The sequence below is a fragment of the Plecotus auritus genome (genome assembly GCF_963455305.1).
Source record: "Plecotus auritus genome assembly, chromosome: 6".
Lineage (NCBI taxonomy): Eukaryota > Metazoa > Chordata > Mammalia > Chiroptera > Vespertilionidae > Plecotus > Plecotus auritus.
Genome location: NC_137773.1, coordinates 174,351,146 through 174,370,751, shown reverse-complemented (window position 1 = coordinate 174,370,751; position 19,606 = coordinate 174,351,146). Strand labels below are relative to the sequence as shown.

Genomic DNA, 19,606 nt, shown 5'->3' with positions numbered 1-19,606 from the left:
ACCGCACACCTTGTGCATTGCTCCGGGGTTAGGCGTGACAGGCTTTCGGCGGTCCATCACGGCGATGCTAGCTCAGTGGGCAAAAAGACCTAATCCGAGAAAAAGAATTCCTCTTCTGGGCTGAAGTCGTTAATATCGGTGCTAAACCGGGACACGGCCGCACCTTTACGACCACTTCGATTGGAGGCCCCATTTGTTCTGTAGTTACTGCTGGGCCACCTGGACTTCACACGCCGTGATGCACGGGCCTCCTGGCTGGAGCGGAGACGGCCGCTGTGCGGTCCACAGAGGGGCATGCGGCTAAGGCCGAGGCCTCTGAGTCGAGGTTCCAGAGGCCCGACTCGGTGCTGGCTGGTCCTACTGGACAGGAAGGAAAACTCAGCCAGATTCTGGGAGCTGCTGGGAACCTCCAACTTGAGGAGGAAGAGGCCGGTCCTGGAAGGCAGGCCCTTGCTCTGGGGGAGGTCACTCCAGTGATGTTGGGGGGGCTCTGACAGGAGCTCCCAGCAGGGGTGATGTTTCCGCCAGGAAATGCTGGGCAACGTCTTCAACATCTTTCACTCCTGCTCTGGAGACTGGGAGTGGTTAGGACATCGAGTGGGAAGTGGCCAGAGAGGCTGCTGAACACCCACAGGTACAGGGCAGCCCCCACTGCGGGGTTACCGCCCCCTAGTGGTCAACAGTGGCATGTGGAGAAAGCCTGGGCTGTGGGGTTGGTAACGGGCTATAAGGTGCGAGTTCTGTCCCAGGTGCGGGACAGTAAGGAAAACAGCCCTACTGGGAGCGAAGGAGAGGCTGACAGTGGTAGAGGGGTCCAGAGCTCGGGGCCCGGAGAGGGAAATCCGGGTCATGGGTCGGCCACAGGGACGGGGAAGCCATGGTAAATTAGTCCGCCTCTCTGGCAGTGTTTACATATTCTCCAGGAGGGATAAGAATACTGGTTGTCTCTTACATACTTTATCTAGCACGTATGTGTCTGTGGGGGGCCGGGTCGTGCCAGATGAATTAGGCAGTGGAATACATGCTGTGTGAACAGGGCACCTTGAACTCCAGACACGTGATCTTGGTCACGTTGACACTGACCTTTTTAACCCAATTGCTCAATGTGTAGAATGGGGAAAACTTCCAAGAAGTGTTGCATGGGCTGAGGTGTGCCCGGCGCTGTGCCCAGTGTACAGTGGGCACCCATTATTCTACCCAGCCACGTGGTGTTAAACGTCACGTATCTATGCTAACTTCCAAACGTAGTTCTCCAAACTACACCTCTCACAGCCGCGTACATCCAGCTGCCTGCTCACAAATGCCACTCAACCTACCTGACCTCTGAAAGTGAGCATGTCTCAAACAAATTGCCGATTTCCCCAGCCCCAAACCCGCTGCCCCTTTTTTGGGGCTCCTCTGGGTGAACGGCACTCCTCCTTCCAGCTGTTGACAGAATTCTGAGATGACCCATTGACCCCTGCCCCCACTGACTTGTGAACGGGGTCAGATGTCCCTTCTGAGAGCAGGTGATTAGGTTCGGTTTGGTTCCACGGCACAGGCCTGACCTTTGGTGACCAGGATGCTATCAGGTGAGTCTGGCACAGGGCAAGGCTCCTCCTGGCTAGCAATCTAAGTCACGAGAGGGGCATGACGTCATGGAGAACCTCTGGTGCCTGTGGATGGAGGGGCTGAGGCGAGAAACGTGGGAGCATCTGGAAGAGGACAGTGGCCCTGGACATCCGGCCACAGGACAGTGGGGACCTTAGTCCTACAACTGCAGGGACTGAATCCAGCCAACAGAGGGAATGAGGGAATGAGCTCAGACGTGGCTTCTTCCTCAGACTTCCCAGAAAAGAGTGCCGTCCAGTCGTGACCTTGGTTTTATCCTTGAGAACCTGAGCACCGAGCCCATCCCCATCCCATGGCTTCTGACCACAGAACGACCTGTTCTAATAAGTGGGCGTTGCTTGAAGTGTTTGGTAGTTTTTTACATGGTGATGGAAAACTCTCACCCATCTGTCTATCTAGCATCTGTCTGCCTGTCTGTCTATCCATCCAACCTGAACCTTCCTACTTGCTAACTCAAAGGCAAATGACAAAGACAGAAAATGTCTCTCCAGGTCTCTAAAGTTGGCCCACGGTAAACCAGTTGTCTGTTCATTCCATTTGAAGGTTATCCAGCCAACACGTTTCTCTTCCTTCTCAAAGCCTTTCTTGGCACAACTCCCCTTCCCACAGCGGTGAGAAAGGGAAAGGAAGGATAAGGAGCTGTTTTAAATGAGTCACCGAAAGACACTCCCAGGCTCTCGGCGAGTCCGGAGGTGTGAGTGTGTGGATGGGATGAGCAATGAGGTCTATGTGTGAGACGGCGCGCCTCCCAGCCCCCGGCATCGCTTGACGTCAGAAAGTCCCAGGTTGTAATCTTGCCTAATTTAAAGACTGAAAAATGATGTCCTTAGTTCATCTGGGTCTCAGTTTCCTCATTTAAAAATAATAATTGTGAACTATTGGAATGGTGGAATAAGGAAATAAAATCAATGCCCTTCTAGTGCTTGTTCATGGGAACAATTGGCAGCTATTTTAATGATGATGATGGTTAATACTTTCTCCCTCTAACCAATTGATGACTACTTGTATAGTTGGGTCAAAAGGTGTCTGTCACTACCCCCTCAGGTTTGAGCTGGGGGAGCTATACAGAAGAGAAGAACACAGTCCAAGCTCCCTGCCTTGCAGACACTAGGAAGCCTAGGGCTGTCCCAGAGTCACCGCTGAAACTCCTCCAATTCCCGGGTGAGGCCAACATCGACACGTACGTGTGGAGTCCTGCTCCCACCTTACAGAGGACACAGTGGCATTGGGTACCGGGCATCAGCTACATGCACAGGGGTCAGTCACTCAGCTCTCAGCCTTCATCTAAGGTCGTCTGGGCAGGTCTGAGGTTTGGTCTCACGACTTTGTGAGAGGGCGCTGTACCCAGGAAGCCTGGCCTGCGTCCAAGGTCAACATATTCTTTGACGTCCTTGGGGATGAGGTGGGAGGGGAGGCCTCTTGCTGGGCTGCCTTTTTAAACTGTGACATTGACTTCCTCACAGCTTACATGTCTGTTCTCCTTCTTTAAACAAAGTTGAAAATAGTCTTCGATTCCTCCAAGACTCTGCCTCAGTCAGAGCCTAAAGGGACCTGGGAGACAGATGTGACGAACAGATGTGACGTCCATATCCTGTCACCTTAGGTTATGGCACTGGAAAATGTCCCCCTGCGGTTAAAAAAGCAGCACCATCAGGGTTTTGCGTGCTCTGGAATAATGTTATTTCACCCCAGACAGCCTTGAGGACGTTGTACGTGTCCCGTGATATTTCCGGTGAGTGGACTGCCACACGACTCAGTGATAATATTGAATTAAAACACTGTCAAGTTGTAATTAATTTCCTCTCCTTTTTATGTCTACATTCCATTAGACTCCTTTAAGAATGGAAATGATGGAAAAATCTCTTCAAGATTTTAAAGAAACACAATACGATTTGGTTTCATACTGGGGGGAGGGTTGCTTTCATTTCATTTTTAAATATCTGTCCCATCTGTTTCCCAGTTTCTCTCGTTCCAGAGTGAACCCGCTGTAGGCGAGGCAGGTGGTCAGAGGCAGGTGGCGGGGACCTGCTGGGGGCTGGGACTCACGCAGGCGTCTCAGACGCTCGGCCTCGCTGCCCACCAGCTGCGCGGTGACCTTGGAACAGGTACCTGACCCCCCTCGGCCTCGGGGTTCTCATCTGCAGAACAAGATGCCTCCCCGTCTCCCTGAGACGGTGGCGAGGATGCCAGGAGGTCATGCCTGCACAGTGTTGGGAGCTGTGCTGTGCGTACTCGCTGCTGTTCTTGCGCCAACTCTCACACCCTCAGCACGACCCGGGGCTGTCCGAATGAGGTGACCCCGTGACATCTTTACACGCCTCCTCCGGGCTCCCTGTGGCTTGAGAATCTACCAAGTCGTGTGGAGTTTGAGAAAATGCAACCCCGGCGGAGGCAGAATCAGTGGGTGGCTTAGTTCGCTGGGATCCATTCCAGATAGAGACTGGCATTTCCTGCTTCAGCGCCCATCGCTGGAAGATGCTCGGAGTCGGTGCCATCCAACGCGGGCTGCCAGTGGTGGGGAACGCTCCTCTCCCAACAGCTACTGTGATGTGGCCAAGAGGACTGTGGGAATGTGCTTCTCCACGGAGCCCGCGAAGCAACATGAGTTAACAACCTCCGCTTTCAGTCTTGCACTGATCAACTTGCCCCCGTGAGCTCACTTACCATTGGCAACAGCACTGCTAGGGCGATGCCAGTTACAGAGCCTGTTCTACTGATGAGAGAGCTGAGCCTGAAGAGGTGGACGCAATGGTCCCTGTGGTGCGGGGGACAGGCAGCGGATCACAGCAAGGCTCCCTGCTCCCTTTGGGTTCGTGCTGCATCTTAAGGACCGATTTGTTGAGTGGCTGCTTAAATCATTATGTTTAAAGGAAAGATTTGGATGAGGACTGTTTGGATGTGGGAGGATGAACCTAAAAGGCGTCAAGGTCCTGGTAGGGGCAGAAATAGAATATTGGGGACCAGCTAGAATTGTAGGCAATATTAATCCTGCTCTGTTAACCATGATTGTTTGGTTCTGATTAAAGAAGGCACATTCTAACCTGGTTGGCAGCTGCAGGTGGGACCTGGGAGCTCACCTGGAAATGCAGCCCATCCTCCCCATCCGGGAGCTGCCTATTATCATGGAAAGATTAACAACCTGTTGCAGCAACCAGAGCCCCCAGCCCTTTGGAGGCTCCCAGCCCTTTACACATCACTAGCCCTTTGAAGACCCCCAGCCTCTGCATACCTGTAGGTCTTTGCAAATCTCCAGTCCCCATTACCTGTTAACTGCGCATTTGGCCTACCTTTTGCCTACTTCCCCATGTCATCTCTGTCCTCCTACCCAATATAAGCAGCTGACTTTTGGTGGGGTGGAGAGAGCAGATTTCTGTGGATGCTGCCGGCAGGATTGGAATAAACACTCATATATGATTCAACCCTGTCTCTGCTTAATTGGCTCCAGTAGTGACAGGCAGCACAGACCCATTGATTGTCTGGTTATAGTCCCTTTGGATTGATGAAGTGCTACCACATCAGGCTCCAGGACCTGACGTGGCCAAGTGGACGGTGGGACCCCGGTCACCCCGCCGTACCTCCGAAGTGTGGTGGTGGCCCACAGAGGAGCACCACGCCTTGACCTTCTCGGACGGACACCGCACTTCTCGTTTTGGTCTCAAAGTCTTCGATATCTTGGAAAAGAAAGAAGAAAAGGTTTAGAATTAGTTATTTTGCAGAAAGAAAAAAAAACATTATAAGGAAGAATCTTAAACTATTTTTGTCATTAACATAACTCATGAACGCTCCTCGTTGACGGACCAGAAGATTTTGTTGATGATCACGTTAAGTACTCTGATTAAAGAGTCAGCAAGGAACACATGGATTGACATCACTATCTCCCCGGCAGCCGGGAGCCCAGCGGGAATGGAGGTGAGATGTGGGAGGAAGAACGGGGGTTTGGAGGGTGAGGGTGCTCCACACGATCAAGGGAAGGACATGATGATTCAGGACCAGACGCGGGGGATGTCCTTGAAAACCCAGGAAAGTGGTGAGCAGTGCCCCTGGGAAGGGCTGCCTTGTAAGGAAGGAGGAACGCAGACAAAAGCTGTCTCTGCTGATACAAGACGGACCACAGAGGCGTGTGCTGGGTAGATGGCATCGTTTTGGGCAGGAGTTTCAAATTTCTCAGTGAAACGGGTGGGAGAGTGTTGGGTGGGTCATTTGAGGAGACTGGAGGTGCAATAAGCAGACCTGCTGAGCAGAGCTGTTATGGGGATTAAAATGTTTAATTTTATCTGGAATCAGCAGGGAACAGAGTAAGTACTCGATACCTCAATACGCGATAGCAACTTTGATTATGACATACCCAGTCATTAGGGCACCCCATTATATTTTTCTCTAACTGATATGAACCTTAGATGCACAAATCCACAGATACAGGTTAAACAGCTCACTTAAGTTCCAATGAGACATTTTGTAGGTGAGTGATTACATTCGAAGAACCCACACTGTTTGTCTCTCTTAAAATATTATTTCCCAAGTAAGTGTTCTTTCTGTATACACTTTGCTTTCTATTCATGGAAAGTAAAAGAGTTGGTCCGGCCAGTGTGGCCCAGTGGTTGAGCATCCACCCATGAACCAGGAGATCACGGTTCTATGCCAGGTCAGGGCACATGCCTGGGTTGCAGGTTCGATCCCTAGAAGGGGATGTGCAGGAGGCAGCCAATCCATGATTCTCTCTCATCATTAATGTTTCTCTCTGTCTCTCCCTCTCCCTTCTTCTCTGAAATCAATAAGAATGTATTTAAAAAGTAGGAGTTTGGTGAAATAGATGCAATAGTTCTGATTTTGTGAATTTAATAACTCTTACATATACTCTGCTTTTAATAATAAACGTACTTGACCAGAGGGACTCCATTCCCCTCACCTACGCTCCCCACCCTCCCACCTGCTCTTCACCCACTGCCACTTGGGTCACCCTCACTGAGGACCAGGCTTGCCTTGTGTGTGTCTCACAGAGGATTTCTAATCAACTACGCCCCTTTCTCCTTGGCCAGAGAGACGCTAAGTAAGCCCACCTCTACAGGCACTGTGGCCGGAGCTGCTGCCTTAACCTGGGAGTCCTTTGTGACTTGGGTCTCCATCCCTTCAAAGGTCACTCAATAGGAACCAGGCAAACAAACTGTGTTTAAAATAAAACAGCCAAAACACTGAACTATTGTTTCTACGTCTAGTAGTGATAACGGGGAAGAATAGTAACGTTTTCTTTCTTACTCTCATCACGGAAAGGCTCCATGACATTGTCATTACTTTTCAGCGGTCACAAAACCAAAAACTGTCACCAAGGAGCAATGAGCAATTGGGTGATGCTATGAAATGAAGAAGCTGTGCGGGGACCTTCTCTATGACAGTGGTCCCCATGCCCAGGCACATCAGTCATGTTCCCTGCTCATCGGAAGCCGGGCGTTTCGATGGCACCGCCGATGCCACCAGGCGTGTGCCCACTTCCACGGGAACAGCCTCCACCTGCGCCCCCACTTCTCCGTGCCGTTGAGGGTTGCCGTGGGGTTTCTATTCGCCACATACAAGGAAACCCGCTTCTCTCCAGAGTCCCTCAGTCCTGTGAGCTGTCAAACAGCCATTCGAAATGGGGCTGGTTTGCAAGTTTTCGTTAATAATTCAGATTTCAAAGCTGTTTAATGTCGCACAGAACAGAGACAAGACGTCATTTCGCCTTGCTTCCAGGAGGGGCCGTTTCCTGTGAATGTGCTTCGAACAAGATCTATTTTCAGTGTCCGACCCGGTTTTCAGCCCCCGCCCCCCCTGCCCTGCCAGCAGGAAACACCGTGTAATTCAGATCATTCTGAGGCGAGGGCCACTGAGTTAGGCAGCCACCAGGGCATCCAATGAAATTTCCTTTGCTCTATAAAATTGTTAAGGACTCTAGATATAAAATATATATATACTGATATAATAGAGGAAGGGAGAGGGAGAGAGAGCTGGAAACATCCATGATGAGGGAGAATCATGGATCGGCTGCCTCCTGCACGCCCCACACTGGGGATTGAGCCCACAACCCAGGCATGTGCCCTGTCCGGGAATCGAACCGTGACCTCCTGGTTCATAGTCAATGCTCAACCACGGAGCCACGCCGGCTGGGCCAAGGACTGCAGATTTGTTCTACAAAGGTCAGGCCAGAGGGAAGCACTGGTTTCTACTTTTTTTCTGTCCTTTTTTGCTAAGAGAATACAGCTTAGGGTGAGCTCATTGCTGGAGATGGTCTCAAACTCTGCAATAGGTGGGAAGATTCCCATCACCCCCCACGTGGCCTGCAGGCTGTCCTTGTGCTCAGGGGCAGGTCCTGCAGTGCTGGTGGCTGTTCAAGTCCCCGATGATCCAGGGGGCCCTTGTTCAGCCACCCTGATGACCAGGGCTTAGGGCAGGGGTGGGCAAACTTTTTAACTCGAGGGCCACAATGGGTTCTTAAACTGGACCGGAGGGCCGGAACAAAAGCATGGATGGAGTGTTTGTGTGAACTAATATAAATTCAAAGTAAAGGAGCGGAGGGGAGAGCAAGAGAACCGGATAGAACAGCCGGATCCGGCCCACGGGCCGTAGTTTGCCCACGGCTGGCTTAGGGCACCCTGTGGTTTTCTCTCTGGTTTTGGAGGAAGCCTTTGGAGGAAGCCTTTGGCAGGAGCAGAAGCAAAAGTGCAGTTGCACTCAAGGCTTCTCTCCAAAGACCGGCAGGAAGTGCCTGACGAGGGCCCATCAAACGAGCCCTTCGGAATCACTGGGCCATATGCTCTCCGCTGGCACCACCGAGGCGCAGGGGAGGGACGGGGGCCGCGGAAATGGCCTTCACACGAGGCCCAGGCACCGCTGCGGACTGCGATGGCCAATGGTAAGGCAAAACCATTTCCCCAGCCGCCACGTGTGGGGACGAATCTCAGCGTCATCCCAGGAGGAAAGCGGAGTGTTGGCTGCGAAAGCCTGAGGACCACATGGGAGGATGCGCTGGGCGCCAGCCTGACAGAAGGAGGCACTGGCCGGCCAGCTCTCCCTCGTCAGCTGGGAGGAAGGCTCTGGGGAGCCGGTTCACTGACCCGAACCAAGAGGGTGGCCGCTGAGCAGCCGGGGTAGGAGGTGCGCCCATGCCAAGGAGGACAGGGGACTCTTGAGCTGTGCAAAACCTGCACCGTACTCACCGGCCCTTCCTCTGTTTGCCAGGTTTGAGTCACTTTATTTATGTTTTAAATCTTTTCTTAATAGATCGAGAATAACCACTATGCGCAGACACTCATCAGGAGTTCCTTTCATCCTCAGGGCGACGCTGGGACTCAGGTGCCACTGTCACATCCACCCAGCCGAGGCGGAGACTGCGGTTCCCGAGGACCCGCAGCTGCCTGGGACCACAGTCGCCGCAGGTCAGGACAGGCGGAGTGGAAAAACGCATCTGGGTCAGAGCTCGCAGCCAGTCCAGCTGCCACCGGGCCCTCCTGGCCTCACAGCAGAGAAAACTGGCACCAACGGCACTCAGTGTCCAAAGGAACAAACAAAACTGCGGAAATTCAGGGCCTTCTCAGAGCTCCCTGCGCCGGGAATGCTGTATTTTCAGTTTTAGAAATAGCTCTCTTTCCGATCTCCTCATTCCCCCAATCCCTGGTTTTTCCTCTCCGGGTGTATTTCTCAGTTTATCCTGCAACTTGGCATCTGTGTGGACAAGGTACTCAGTAACTCAAGTTAAAAATAATTTTTTTTTATGAGAGGGAGGGAGAGGAAGCGAAAGAGAGAAACATCAATGAGGAGAGAGAATCACTGGCTGCTTTTTGCAGGCCCCACACTGGGGATCGAGCCCACAACCCGGGCATGTGCCCTTGACCAGGAATGGAACTGTGACCTCCTGGTTCATAGGTCAATGCTCAACCACTAGGCCTCAGTCTCTCAACTTGACCAACCTACAGAGACACCCCCCCCCACACACACACACACAAGCACACACGCACGCATGCACACACACACGCACACGCACACAAGCACACGCACACGCACACGCACACAAGCACACGCACACACACACGCACACACACGCACACACATGCTGTTACTGCCCTTGTGCCTCTGTCAGTCTTACCAATTCAGTAAGGTGCTGCCTGAACACTTGAAGCCCAGTATTAGATATGCAGGGCTCCAGCACTCAGCCCCTCCCCTGTCATTCAGATCTGAGAATCCCCTCCTCACACCCCCCCCCCCCCCGTTTTCCACATCCCTGGATACCATCCTCTCTTTTAGGAGCAGGGAAAGCAAAATGCCCCCCACTTTCCTCTTCCTTTCCTACCTCCAGCTCTGGTTGCCGCCCTCAGAAATGGGTGGGTGTGCCCCAGTTCCCACAGCGTCTAAGTACAGGAAACAGAGTTTAATTCTGAACGCTGCGGCTCTTGGGGGCATTTGCTGAACCACCAGGCTAGACGAGAGGCTCTTAACCAGAGCTTCACCCCAGACGCACACCCTGGGAGCTGCCCCCAAACCAGAGACGGTGCTCAGTTTCTCTCTCTCGGCGCCTCGAAAGCAATTTCAATTATCTGCTATTTTGAGGACGTGGAGTCTCCTTTTAAGCTCTAAGATTTTTTTCATCCCTCCTTCTGGCCTCCCACCCACAGAATACCAAGTCCCCTTCCCGGGTCTTTCTGAAGAAGGCTCAAGATCCGAAGCTGAGTCCCCAGGACAGAGGAACCCCGCTCACCTTCAGCACGCAGGTCCCATGCAGAGCTATGGCCTGTGTCTGACCCACAGCAAAAAATTTTAGTGGGTGTTAGTACCCTGCACAGCACAAGGGGATGGTGAAAGACGCCAAGAATCATTCCCTCATTCTGTGTTAGTGTCGCAGAAGCCCAGGTACGTAAGCAGGTAACGTTAAATCAAAGCTCCTTGAAGAACCGCAAGATGCAAGAGTACAGTTATTCCGATTCCTAGCTCTCCGCCAGTTCTCTCCCTTGGAGAGGAGAAACTGACATTGTTCACGCCACAGTTTCCCAGGTCCTGGGTGGTTGGGAGGAAGCTGAGGTTCTTGGTGTTGTCATTAATTTCCCAGGCCTCTATGCAGTGGCACACAAATTTACCTCTACCCAGACCCGTTCCGTCTCCATCACCGTTGCCAGGATGCCTGTGTTGGTTACAGCGTCGGTGACGCTCTCACATTTCCCGGCATCACTCAGTAACCTAACATGATATAACCCGATACAGCGCAAGGCTATTGTCGAATCCGGTAAAAGAGGACGTGGCTCAGTTTCCGAGCGGGACCCCAACTTGGAGCGCCGCTGTCCCAGCGGGAAGGAAGAACGTGTTCTCGGTTTCTGGTGTCAAACCCATTTATCATCCAAGCCAGCACCCCAAAGTTTACTGGTGTGAAGGATTTTTATAAAAATTCATAAACTAGTGAGTTGCTTCTTGGTGTCCTGGGAATAATGAATTTACTGACACCCATGGTCTTAGGGGTTTTAGAAAAAAAAAAAAAGTAGAGCAATCTGGGGGGTGGTACAATCTTTCCTGCGAGCCCAGCATCTAGGTTTCCAGAGAGACAAGCACTTGATAAATAAATTAAAAAAAAATAAACAAATATGAAATCCTTCATTGGGGTATTAAAATACCCACATAAAATTGCCTTTGTGTTTTAATGGTCACATTTGCCTAGTGGTGATAAGAACAGTGATGCCATGACAGAGAAAGGGAAATACAGAGAAACGTGGCCGTCCCCAAGTCCCCACGCTGCTCCTCATTGAGTCTCATCTTCCCCGCCCTTACACCGGTGAGACACAGTAGCAGAGGGGACCATGGACCGAGGACAGACTGATGCCGGACATTTAACCGACACGTCAGAGCGGAGATCGTCGGTGCTTCTGAAGAGAAGAGATCTCAGTGAGTACACGCAGATCAGAGCACCCACCAGTGAACGCTGCACCCGGTGTGCTGCTGGCATGGGACGGGCAGGAACACAGGTGTAGGTCAGGCTGGGCAAGGCGGCCTCCTGGGCACCAGCTGCTTGGGCGAAGCGAGCCTGACTTCCGATGCCCTCCGACAACAGACCTGCAAATTACTAGATCTTTGTCTGCTTCTATCTATTTATCTATAAAATGGGTCTACAGTAACACCTACCTGTTAGTTTAGCTCAATGATATGAGATTTTTTAAAAATATAATTTTATTGATTTTGAGAGGAAGGGAAAGGGAGAGAGAGAGATAGAAGCATCCATGATGACAGAGAATCATGGATCAGCTGCCTCTTGCATACCACACACTGGGGATCTAGCCCGCATCCTGGGCATATGCCCTGGCTGGGAATCCAACCGTGATCTCCTGGTTCATAGGTCGATGCTCAACCACTGAGCCACACTGGTCGGCCGGACTGATATAAGATTTTAAGCACATACTCAATAAACAATAAACGTTAGCCATCACCTTTGGCAGAACACAGCTCAAAAGTATTCTAAGTCTACGTGAAGGCTCTGCAGCCTAGGGTGACCCCTGAGCTATAAATCTAGCTCCCTGCCTGTTTTCGTAAATAAAGTTTTATTGGAACACTAGAGGCCCGGTGCATGAAAATTCATGCATTGGAGCGGGGTGTCCCTCAGACCAGCCTACCCCCTCTCACAGTCTGGGAGCCCTAGGGGTGGGAGGTGACCCGGCGATCAGGGGTGGGTGACGCCCCATCACACCTCTGCTGCTGCCACTGCTGGCAGTGCAAGCCTTGGCCGGCCCTGGTTACCTGAACCTTGGGCGGCCCTGGGCGACTGGGGAGCTGAGGGGACTGGGTGCCACCGTCTTTGAGGGTGTGGCAGTCAATTAGCATATTCCCTCCTTATTGGCTGTGAGCGCTGCCATCTTTGCAACGACATGAGGGTCAATTAGCATATTCCCTCTTTATTAGATAGGATGGTGATGCCCATTAGTGTATGTGTGGTTGCTTTCATCCTATGGCAGCGGCGACCTTGGCCTGCCAATCAAAGATCTTCCTATGCAGCGTCTTTTTCCAGAACAGATTTGCTGACCCTGTTCTGCCCGGTCACCAACACCCCTGCAGACTAGCCCTCAATCACGCCAGCCCAATGGATGCATGACAGACTGGGAGGGGCTCTGAGCGGGAACGAAAGGTCCCCTTCCACCCAGGTGGGTGGCCATGAGCAGAGGGACCGGAGTCCAGCTGGCCTGTGAATCCTCAGGAGCCCGTGATATGCGAAGGGCAGAACAAGGGGAAAAGTCGAGAAAGTTGGGTTTTCACAGATCTAATCCCTGGATACAAATGAAACTTCTTTTATCTGAAAAACTGAGCTGCTTCCATCGACACTTTTATTAAAGGTATTTCTGAGTCCTCCTCTGATGGCTCCCACATAAACCATGCACCCAGGGTCCGGCCATCGCACACATACGCTCTGTGACTCCTCCAAAGAGAGATGTACCTGCATTACAGGAGCGACAGGGAAATAACCGTGCTGATTTCATTACTTTCTGTTCAATGAAATCCTTATTTTATTGCTAAGTGTTGACACTTCCACAACCTCCACTCCCTTTCCTCTGGGCCCCGAAGAGCCAGCGGCACCGGCCAAGCATCACCAGGACCCTGGCTACCGCATCCAACGATTTACTGGGATCTCGGTCACGCACTATGATGAAAGTCAAGGAGATAAAAGGAACTTCGCCCACGCTGCAGATAAAGGAGTTGGAATAATAGCCTCTCTTTTTTCCTCCTTTCAAAATATTAAACGTTATCCATCAGAACTTAACAGCTCTGGGACCAGAACTTGCTTTGTGGTTAACAATATCTCAATCACAGGCACTGCTTTCCCAGCGCCACCTGCAGGGAGGGGTTTGCGATAGGCTGGCGTAGGAAATGCAGAGGGTGCACACCAAGCCACACCAGGATAAGACGGAACGGATGGGACGGACTCATAGGCACCATCCCCTCACTGTTTCCAGCTCAGACACCCCGTTTGGTCCAAATGGCTGCCTTTGAAACCTCAGTATCTGACCTAGTCACAGGGACAAAAAGCACCAGAAACTGCTAAGGTCTAGTCAGGGCTACCATGTTGCAAGTCTGCCTTTAGTTGAAAAGCGGGCTTTCTGGCATGGCCGATGTGGCTCAGTGATTGAGCACTGAGACGGGTTGTGAGCTCAATCCCTGGGTTGCAGCTCGATCCCCAGTAGGGGGCGTGCAGGAGCCAGATGATCCATGATTCTCTTCATTGATGTTTCCATCTCTTTCTCCCTCTCCCTTCCTCTCTCTGAAATCAATAAAAAATTATAAAAACCAAAGTAACAAAAAGAAAACATTCACATTTAAAATGTAAGAACTATTTTTTTTCCAAGCAACTCAATTTCCTAGTATCTACTCTAAGGATATGATTGGTCAAATGAGTAAAGGAATATATAATGATACCATCCAATGACGTCTCACAAAATCTATTACCAGCCAATTATCCTATCTAATAAAAGAATAATATGCAAATTGACCATCACTCCAACACACAAGATGGCTGCCTCCATGTGGTCAAAGATGGCTACCTCCATGTGGACACAAGATGGCTGCCACAAGATGGCCAGCAGGGAAGGGCAGTTGGGAGGGACCAGGCCTGCAAGGGAGGGCAATTGGGGGTGATCAAGCCTGCAGGGGAGGGCAGTTAGAGGTGACCAGGACGACAGAGGAGGGAAGTTGGGGGGTGACTGGGCCTGCAGGGAAGGGCAGTTGGGGGGGACCCAGGCCTGCAGGGGAGGGCAGTTAGGGGTGACCAGGCCTTCAGGGGAGGGCAGTTAGGGGCAATCAGGCTGGCAAAGGAGCAGTTAGGCATCAATCAGGCTAGCAAGGGGGTGGTTAAGGAGTGATCAGGCTGGCAGGCAGAAGCAGTTAGGGGCAATCAGGAAGGCAGGCAGGTGAGCAGTTGGGAGCCAGCAGTCCTGGATTGTGAGAGGGATGTCCAACTGCCCGTTTAGGCCCGATATTACTGGGATCGGGCCTAAACAGGCAGTCGGACATCCCTCAAGGGTCCCAGATTGGAAAGGGTGCAGGCTGGGCTGAGGGGCACACCCCCCCCCGCCGTGCATGAGTTTCGTGCACCGGGCCTCTAGTTTAGAATAATAGAGGAAAGTCATAGAAGCAGAGGAGATGCTTAAAGGACACCTGCCCCGGGGACACTCCAGGAGGGCTCAAAGCTGGGCACCTGTGGATCAGTCAGAACCACTGTTCGTGCACTGCCCAATGCTGGGCTTACCGGACAGGGATTAACTTCATTAATATTCATGTTTATGTTAATAGCCTTATCAGGGCCCTCCGTCAGCCCGACTTGCCAAGAAGCAATGTCCCAAATCCTGATGTTGACTCGGCCGCATTCCCTATCTTTCTAATGAAATCACTGGCTTACTTTCTGAATGAACAGTGAGAACAGTACACAGGCGGAAGCAGAGAGCCTTCCAAAAAGCCGAGAGGCTCCTGGCACAAGCCCGATCCTGGGCCCAGCTGTGTACATTTCATACTTTTGCTTAAAACTGAAGGAATAATTAAAATAAATCCTTTGGGCTCCAGGGAGAAAACCCTAGTAACAAGGACTCCAGGAGCGCTTATGGATGGGCTTTCTGGAAGAATTCCATGAGGGTTCTATAATCTCCATTCATAAAAACAGAATTGATTTATGCAAAACAGCTCATTAATATGCAAGGAAGGTAGGCCTCTCAAGTGGGTGATTCTAAAAAAGGGGAGGGGGGGGGAATCACCCTGCAATTGACTTGTTAAATCAGGTCTGTAGACCTGGACTCCTTTCTCACTTGCATTTCCCAGTGTCAGGAGCAGAAATATTGCCTGGGAAAACTGTATTTCTGCTGGGGATCACTGTTGGAAAACTATTGCTCAACCGCATTTCTCCTTGTTCTTTATTCCAATGGAATTTGTTTTGTTTTTATTCCAATACATTTGTTGTGCTTTTTAAAAAGTGCCTGCAGTTATATTTGAGCAGATGTGCACAGGCAGAAAATAGACTGTACTTTGCTTCCTGCTTCCACATGTGTCTGGCATGTAGCAAGTGATCAATAAACATGCATTATTGGCCTGTGGGAACGGATAAGAGAACGGCGAAGTTAGAGTTTGGAACTGTAGATTAGCATCTGCATTTCCTCTGGAAAAAAAATGATGGCTATGTTCTTTTTAAAGTGGGGAAGGGCTTGCAAGGATCCAGGACACCTACAGGAAGGGGCTCTATTTTATCAGTTATCAGGAAACATAAATCACACTAAAATGAGATACTCTTATATATCCTCTCAAAATGCTAACATTTCAATAAGACTCATAATAGCAAAATTGCCCAGAAAACATTGCTGGTAAAAGAATAAATTAATAAAATCACTATGGGCAACAATCAGTATTACCCTCTGAAGTTGTAGATACTAGTATGTATTCCCAAATAACTCGTGATTCTATTCTACAGTACATGCAACAGAGAAATGTGTGCATAAATGTTCCAAAAGACACATGTGAGATTAACAAAGTTATTCAGCCTTGTCTCTACAAGCCATCTCAGCTTCCATTGACCGTACAAGTCATTCATAAATTATAGTGTATAGTATAATGCATAATAAATTACAGTCTATACTATAGTATAATAAAATACTATATAAAATGGGACTGAATGAACTAAAGTTACCTATGACAACATGAATGAATCTCAGAAATACTGTTGGCTACAAAGCCAGACTTGAAGGCACATATCTTGTATTGTTCATGTAAAATTAAAAAAGCCAGTATTGCCCTAGCCGGTTTGGCTCAGTGGATAGAGCGCCAGCCTGCAGACCGAAGGGTCCCAGTTTTGAGTCCAGTCAAAGGCACGTATCTCGGTTTCAGGCTCCTCCCCGGCCTGGGCCCTGGTCTGGGCTCCTATTGAAGGCAACCAATCGATGTATTTCTCTCACATCGATGTTTCTCTCTGTCTTTCCCTCTCTCTTCCCTTCTCCCTAAAAATCAATGGGAAAAATATGCTCGGGTGAGGATTAACAAAATTTTTTAAAAAGGCAGTATTTATTATAAATTTACAGGTCCAGCGAGTGGGCGGGAGGGTGATGGGAGTGGAACCTGAAGAGGGCGCCGGGGCCTCTGGGTGGCAGCCACATCCTGTCTCTGGACCGGCTAAGTCATGCTTTGCTGTCTGTTGACCTGTCTTGTAATCTTCCCTCGGGCTGATGCTACTTGGTAAGGACAGTGCAGACATTAACGCCTTAAGCCGTGGTGAGCCCTTCCAGAGCTTGCCACCCAAACCTCTTCATGATTTATAGGTACCTCCAAGCCCTTGATTCTCATTTGCTCTTTAGGTAACATTGACTATCTGTGGGTAGTAAATCCCAGAAGAGATGTCATTGGATTCTTTGGAGCAAATGAGAATTTTGCTGTCATTCCCAGCCCATTCTCTAAATCTCAACAGCAATCTCTAAGGGCCACGTTCACACTTCCATAGCATGTGTCCAACAGTACGGAGTCATCACCAAGGGTATCTGCTTTGTGTTTCTCTCTCAGCTCCACAAATTGGGATCTCTCCATCTCGATGGAACAGACCCCTCATCTCCCAACAACCTCCTCTCCCACCTCGGCTCAGCCTGTGCAGCGTGAATGTGCAATTTTATTCAAATAGACCCAAAAGATTAGGTCCTGCTGAATGTAAGTAGAGGTGGTAGGTGAGAAAAGGCCTGGGTTTTGAAAGAGTATCATTTCTGATGAGGCACATAAATAGATGCCCAGCAGTGATGATGAAGGAAAAACGAAGATAAAGTGTTGGGTGATCTACTTCCCTGTTGATTTCAAAAATAAATATAATAATGGCTCGCTATAATTCAACCACGCTACTGCTCAAAGTCCATTTGTTTGAGAAGTGAATTATTCTTAAAAGCAAAGACAAAGCTTTCTCCTGGATATGATACCAGTTGGGGGTTACTTATTATTACATTAGGAAGCATTCGAATATTAAATTCATTACAATGTTGCTTGGTGCTATTTCCAAAAGGAGAGTGAAAAAGTAATACTTATTTTCAACTTTCTTTTACTTAAGAAACTCAAGAAAAACTATTCCCTTGCCTACTTCGTTTAGCTTTTTCTGTCCTGATGTACCAAAAAAAAAAAGTTAGAAGCCACCTAGCATTTCCATTTATAATTAGATATGCGTTACCCACTTTACACACTCCATGATTATCAGAGACTTTCCAGTTTCCAAATGTACTTTTAGGTGTTATTTTTAAAATTCTCCTGGGTCTTAATTTCTCTTTCAGATAAAAACGCACTTTATCACCATATCATCAGGATCATGTTGAACTGGTTTTGCATTTCTCATAAAAAGTTAAGATATTCTACAGTGATCAGAGCCCACAAGGCTTTTAACATTTATTTCTAAACTAGGGCCCGGTGCACGAAATTCGTGCATGGGGGTGTGTGTCCCTCAGCCCAGCCTGCACCCTCTCCAATCTGGGACCCCTCGAGGAATATCCAACTGCCCGTTTAGGCCCGATCCCAGTAGGATTGGGCCTAAACAGGCAGTCAGACATCCCTCTCCCAATCCAGGACTGCTGGCTCCCAACTGCTCGCCTGCCTGCCTTCCTGATTGCCCCTAACCGCTTCTGCCTGCCAGCCTGATCACCCCCTAACCACTCCCCTGCCAACCTTATTGATGCCTAACTGCTCCCCTGCCAGCCTGTTTGCCCCTAACTACCCTCCCCTGCAGGCCTTGTCACCCCTAACTGCCCTCCCCTGCAGACCTGGTCCCCCCCAACTGCTCTTCCCTGCAGGCCTGGGTCCCCCCCGCAACTGCCCTTCCCTGCAGGCCTGGTTCCCCCCAACTGCCCTCCCCTGACAGCCTGATTGATGCCTAACTGCTCCCCTGCCAGCCTGTTTGCCCTTAACTGCCCCCCCCCGCAGGCCTGGTCACCCCTAACTGCCCTCCCCTGCAGGCCTGGTCACCCCTAACTGCCCTCCCCTGCAGGCGTGATCGCCCCCAACTGCCCTCCCTTGCAGGCCTTGTCCCTCCCAACTGCCCTCCCCTGCTGGCCTAATCACCCACAACTGCCCTCCCTTGCAGACCTGGTCCCTCCCAACTGCCCTCCCCTGCTGGCCATCTTGTGGTGGCCATCTTGAGTCCACATGGGGGCAGTCATCTTTGACCACATGGGGACAGCCATCTTGTGTGTCGGAGTGACGGTCAATTTGCATATTCTTTTATTGGATGGAATTAGATAGGATAGAGGCCTGGTGCTTGGATGGGGGCCAGCTGGTTTGCCCTGAAGGGTGTCCCGGATCAGGGTGGGGGTTCCCTTGGGGCGTGGGGCGGCCTGGGTGAGGGACCTGTGGTGGTTTGCAGGCTGGCCATGCCCCCTGGCAACCCAACCAAAGGCCCTGGTATCTGGGACTTATTTATTTTCTATAATTGAAACATTGTAGCCTTGAGTGGAGGTCTGGGCCCGCCAGGGTGTGCAGAAAGCTTGGCTTCCTCCATTGCCGGGGAAACCCAAGCCTTCTGCTCTCTCTATGGCCACAGCCATCTTGGTTGAGTTAATTTGCATACTCGCTTCTGATTGGCTGGTGGGCATGACTTGTGGGTGTAGCGGAGGTACAGTCAATTTGCATATTACTTTTTGATCAGATAGGATGTGAGGGTTTTTTTCCTTCCTGTGAAGACCTTGGACAAGAGACTGGATTGAAAATACACCTCACCTTGAATGCACATGTTCAAAACGCAGCTAAGGGGGCAGAGAGGGCTCTAGGGGGACTTTCACTGGAGAACTATGCTGCTGTCTGGGACCACGGTTTTTTATTCATGTGGATTCTGCTTTATTTCCTCCATCTACAATTAAATGTTTATGACTACATGCATACACATATGTACATGTGCATCCTTATCTATTTCTGAATATATATATTCACATACATGCAGGGTGTCACCAAAAATGTATACAAACTTTGACAGCTGATTCTATTCCAATTGGAAATGAAATGTAATTTATTA

At 50.2% G+C, this 19,606-nt stretch overlaps 1 protein-coding gene across 2 annotated transcripts in view; it reads right to left on the bottom strand.

The window, feature by feature from the left end:
• Positions 1-19,606, bottom strand: part of CNTN6 (contactin 6) — a 173,892-nt gene that overhangs the window by 76,261 nt on the left and 78,025 nt on the right. For both annotated transcript variants that reach the window (XM_080673339.1, XM_080673341.1), the window contains exon 5: positions 5,187-5,282. In XM_080673339.1, coding sequence (XP_080529465.1) covers positions 5,187-5,282 — 96 coding nt within the window. The remainder of the gene's footprint in view (positions 1-5,186; positions 5,283-19,606) is intronic.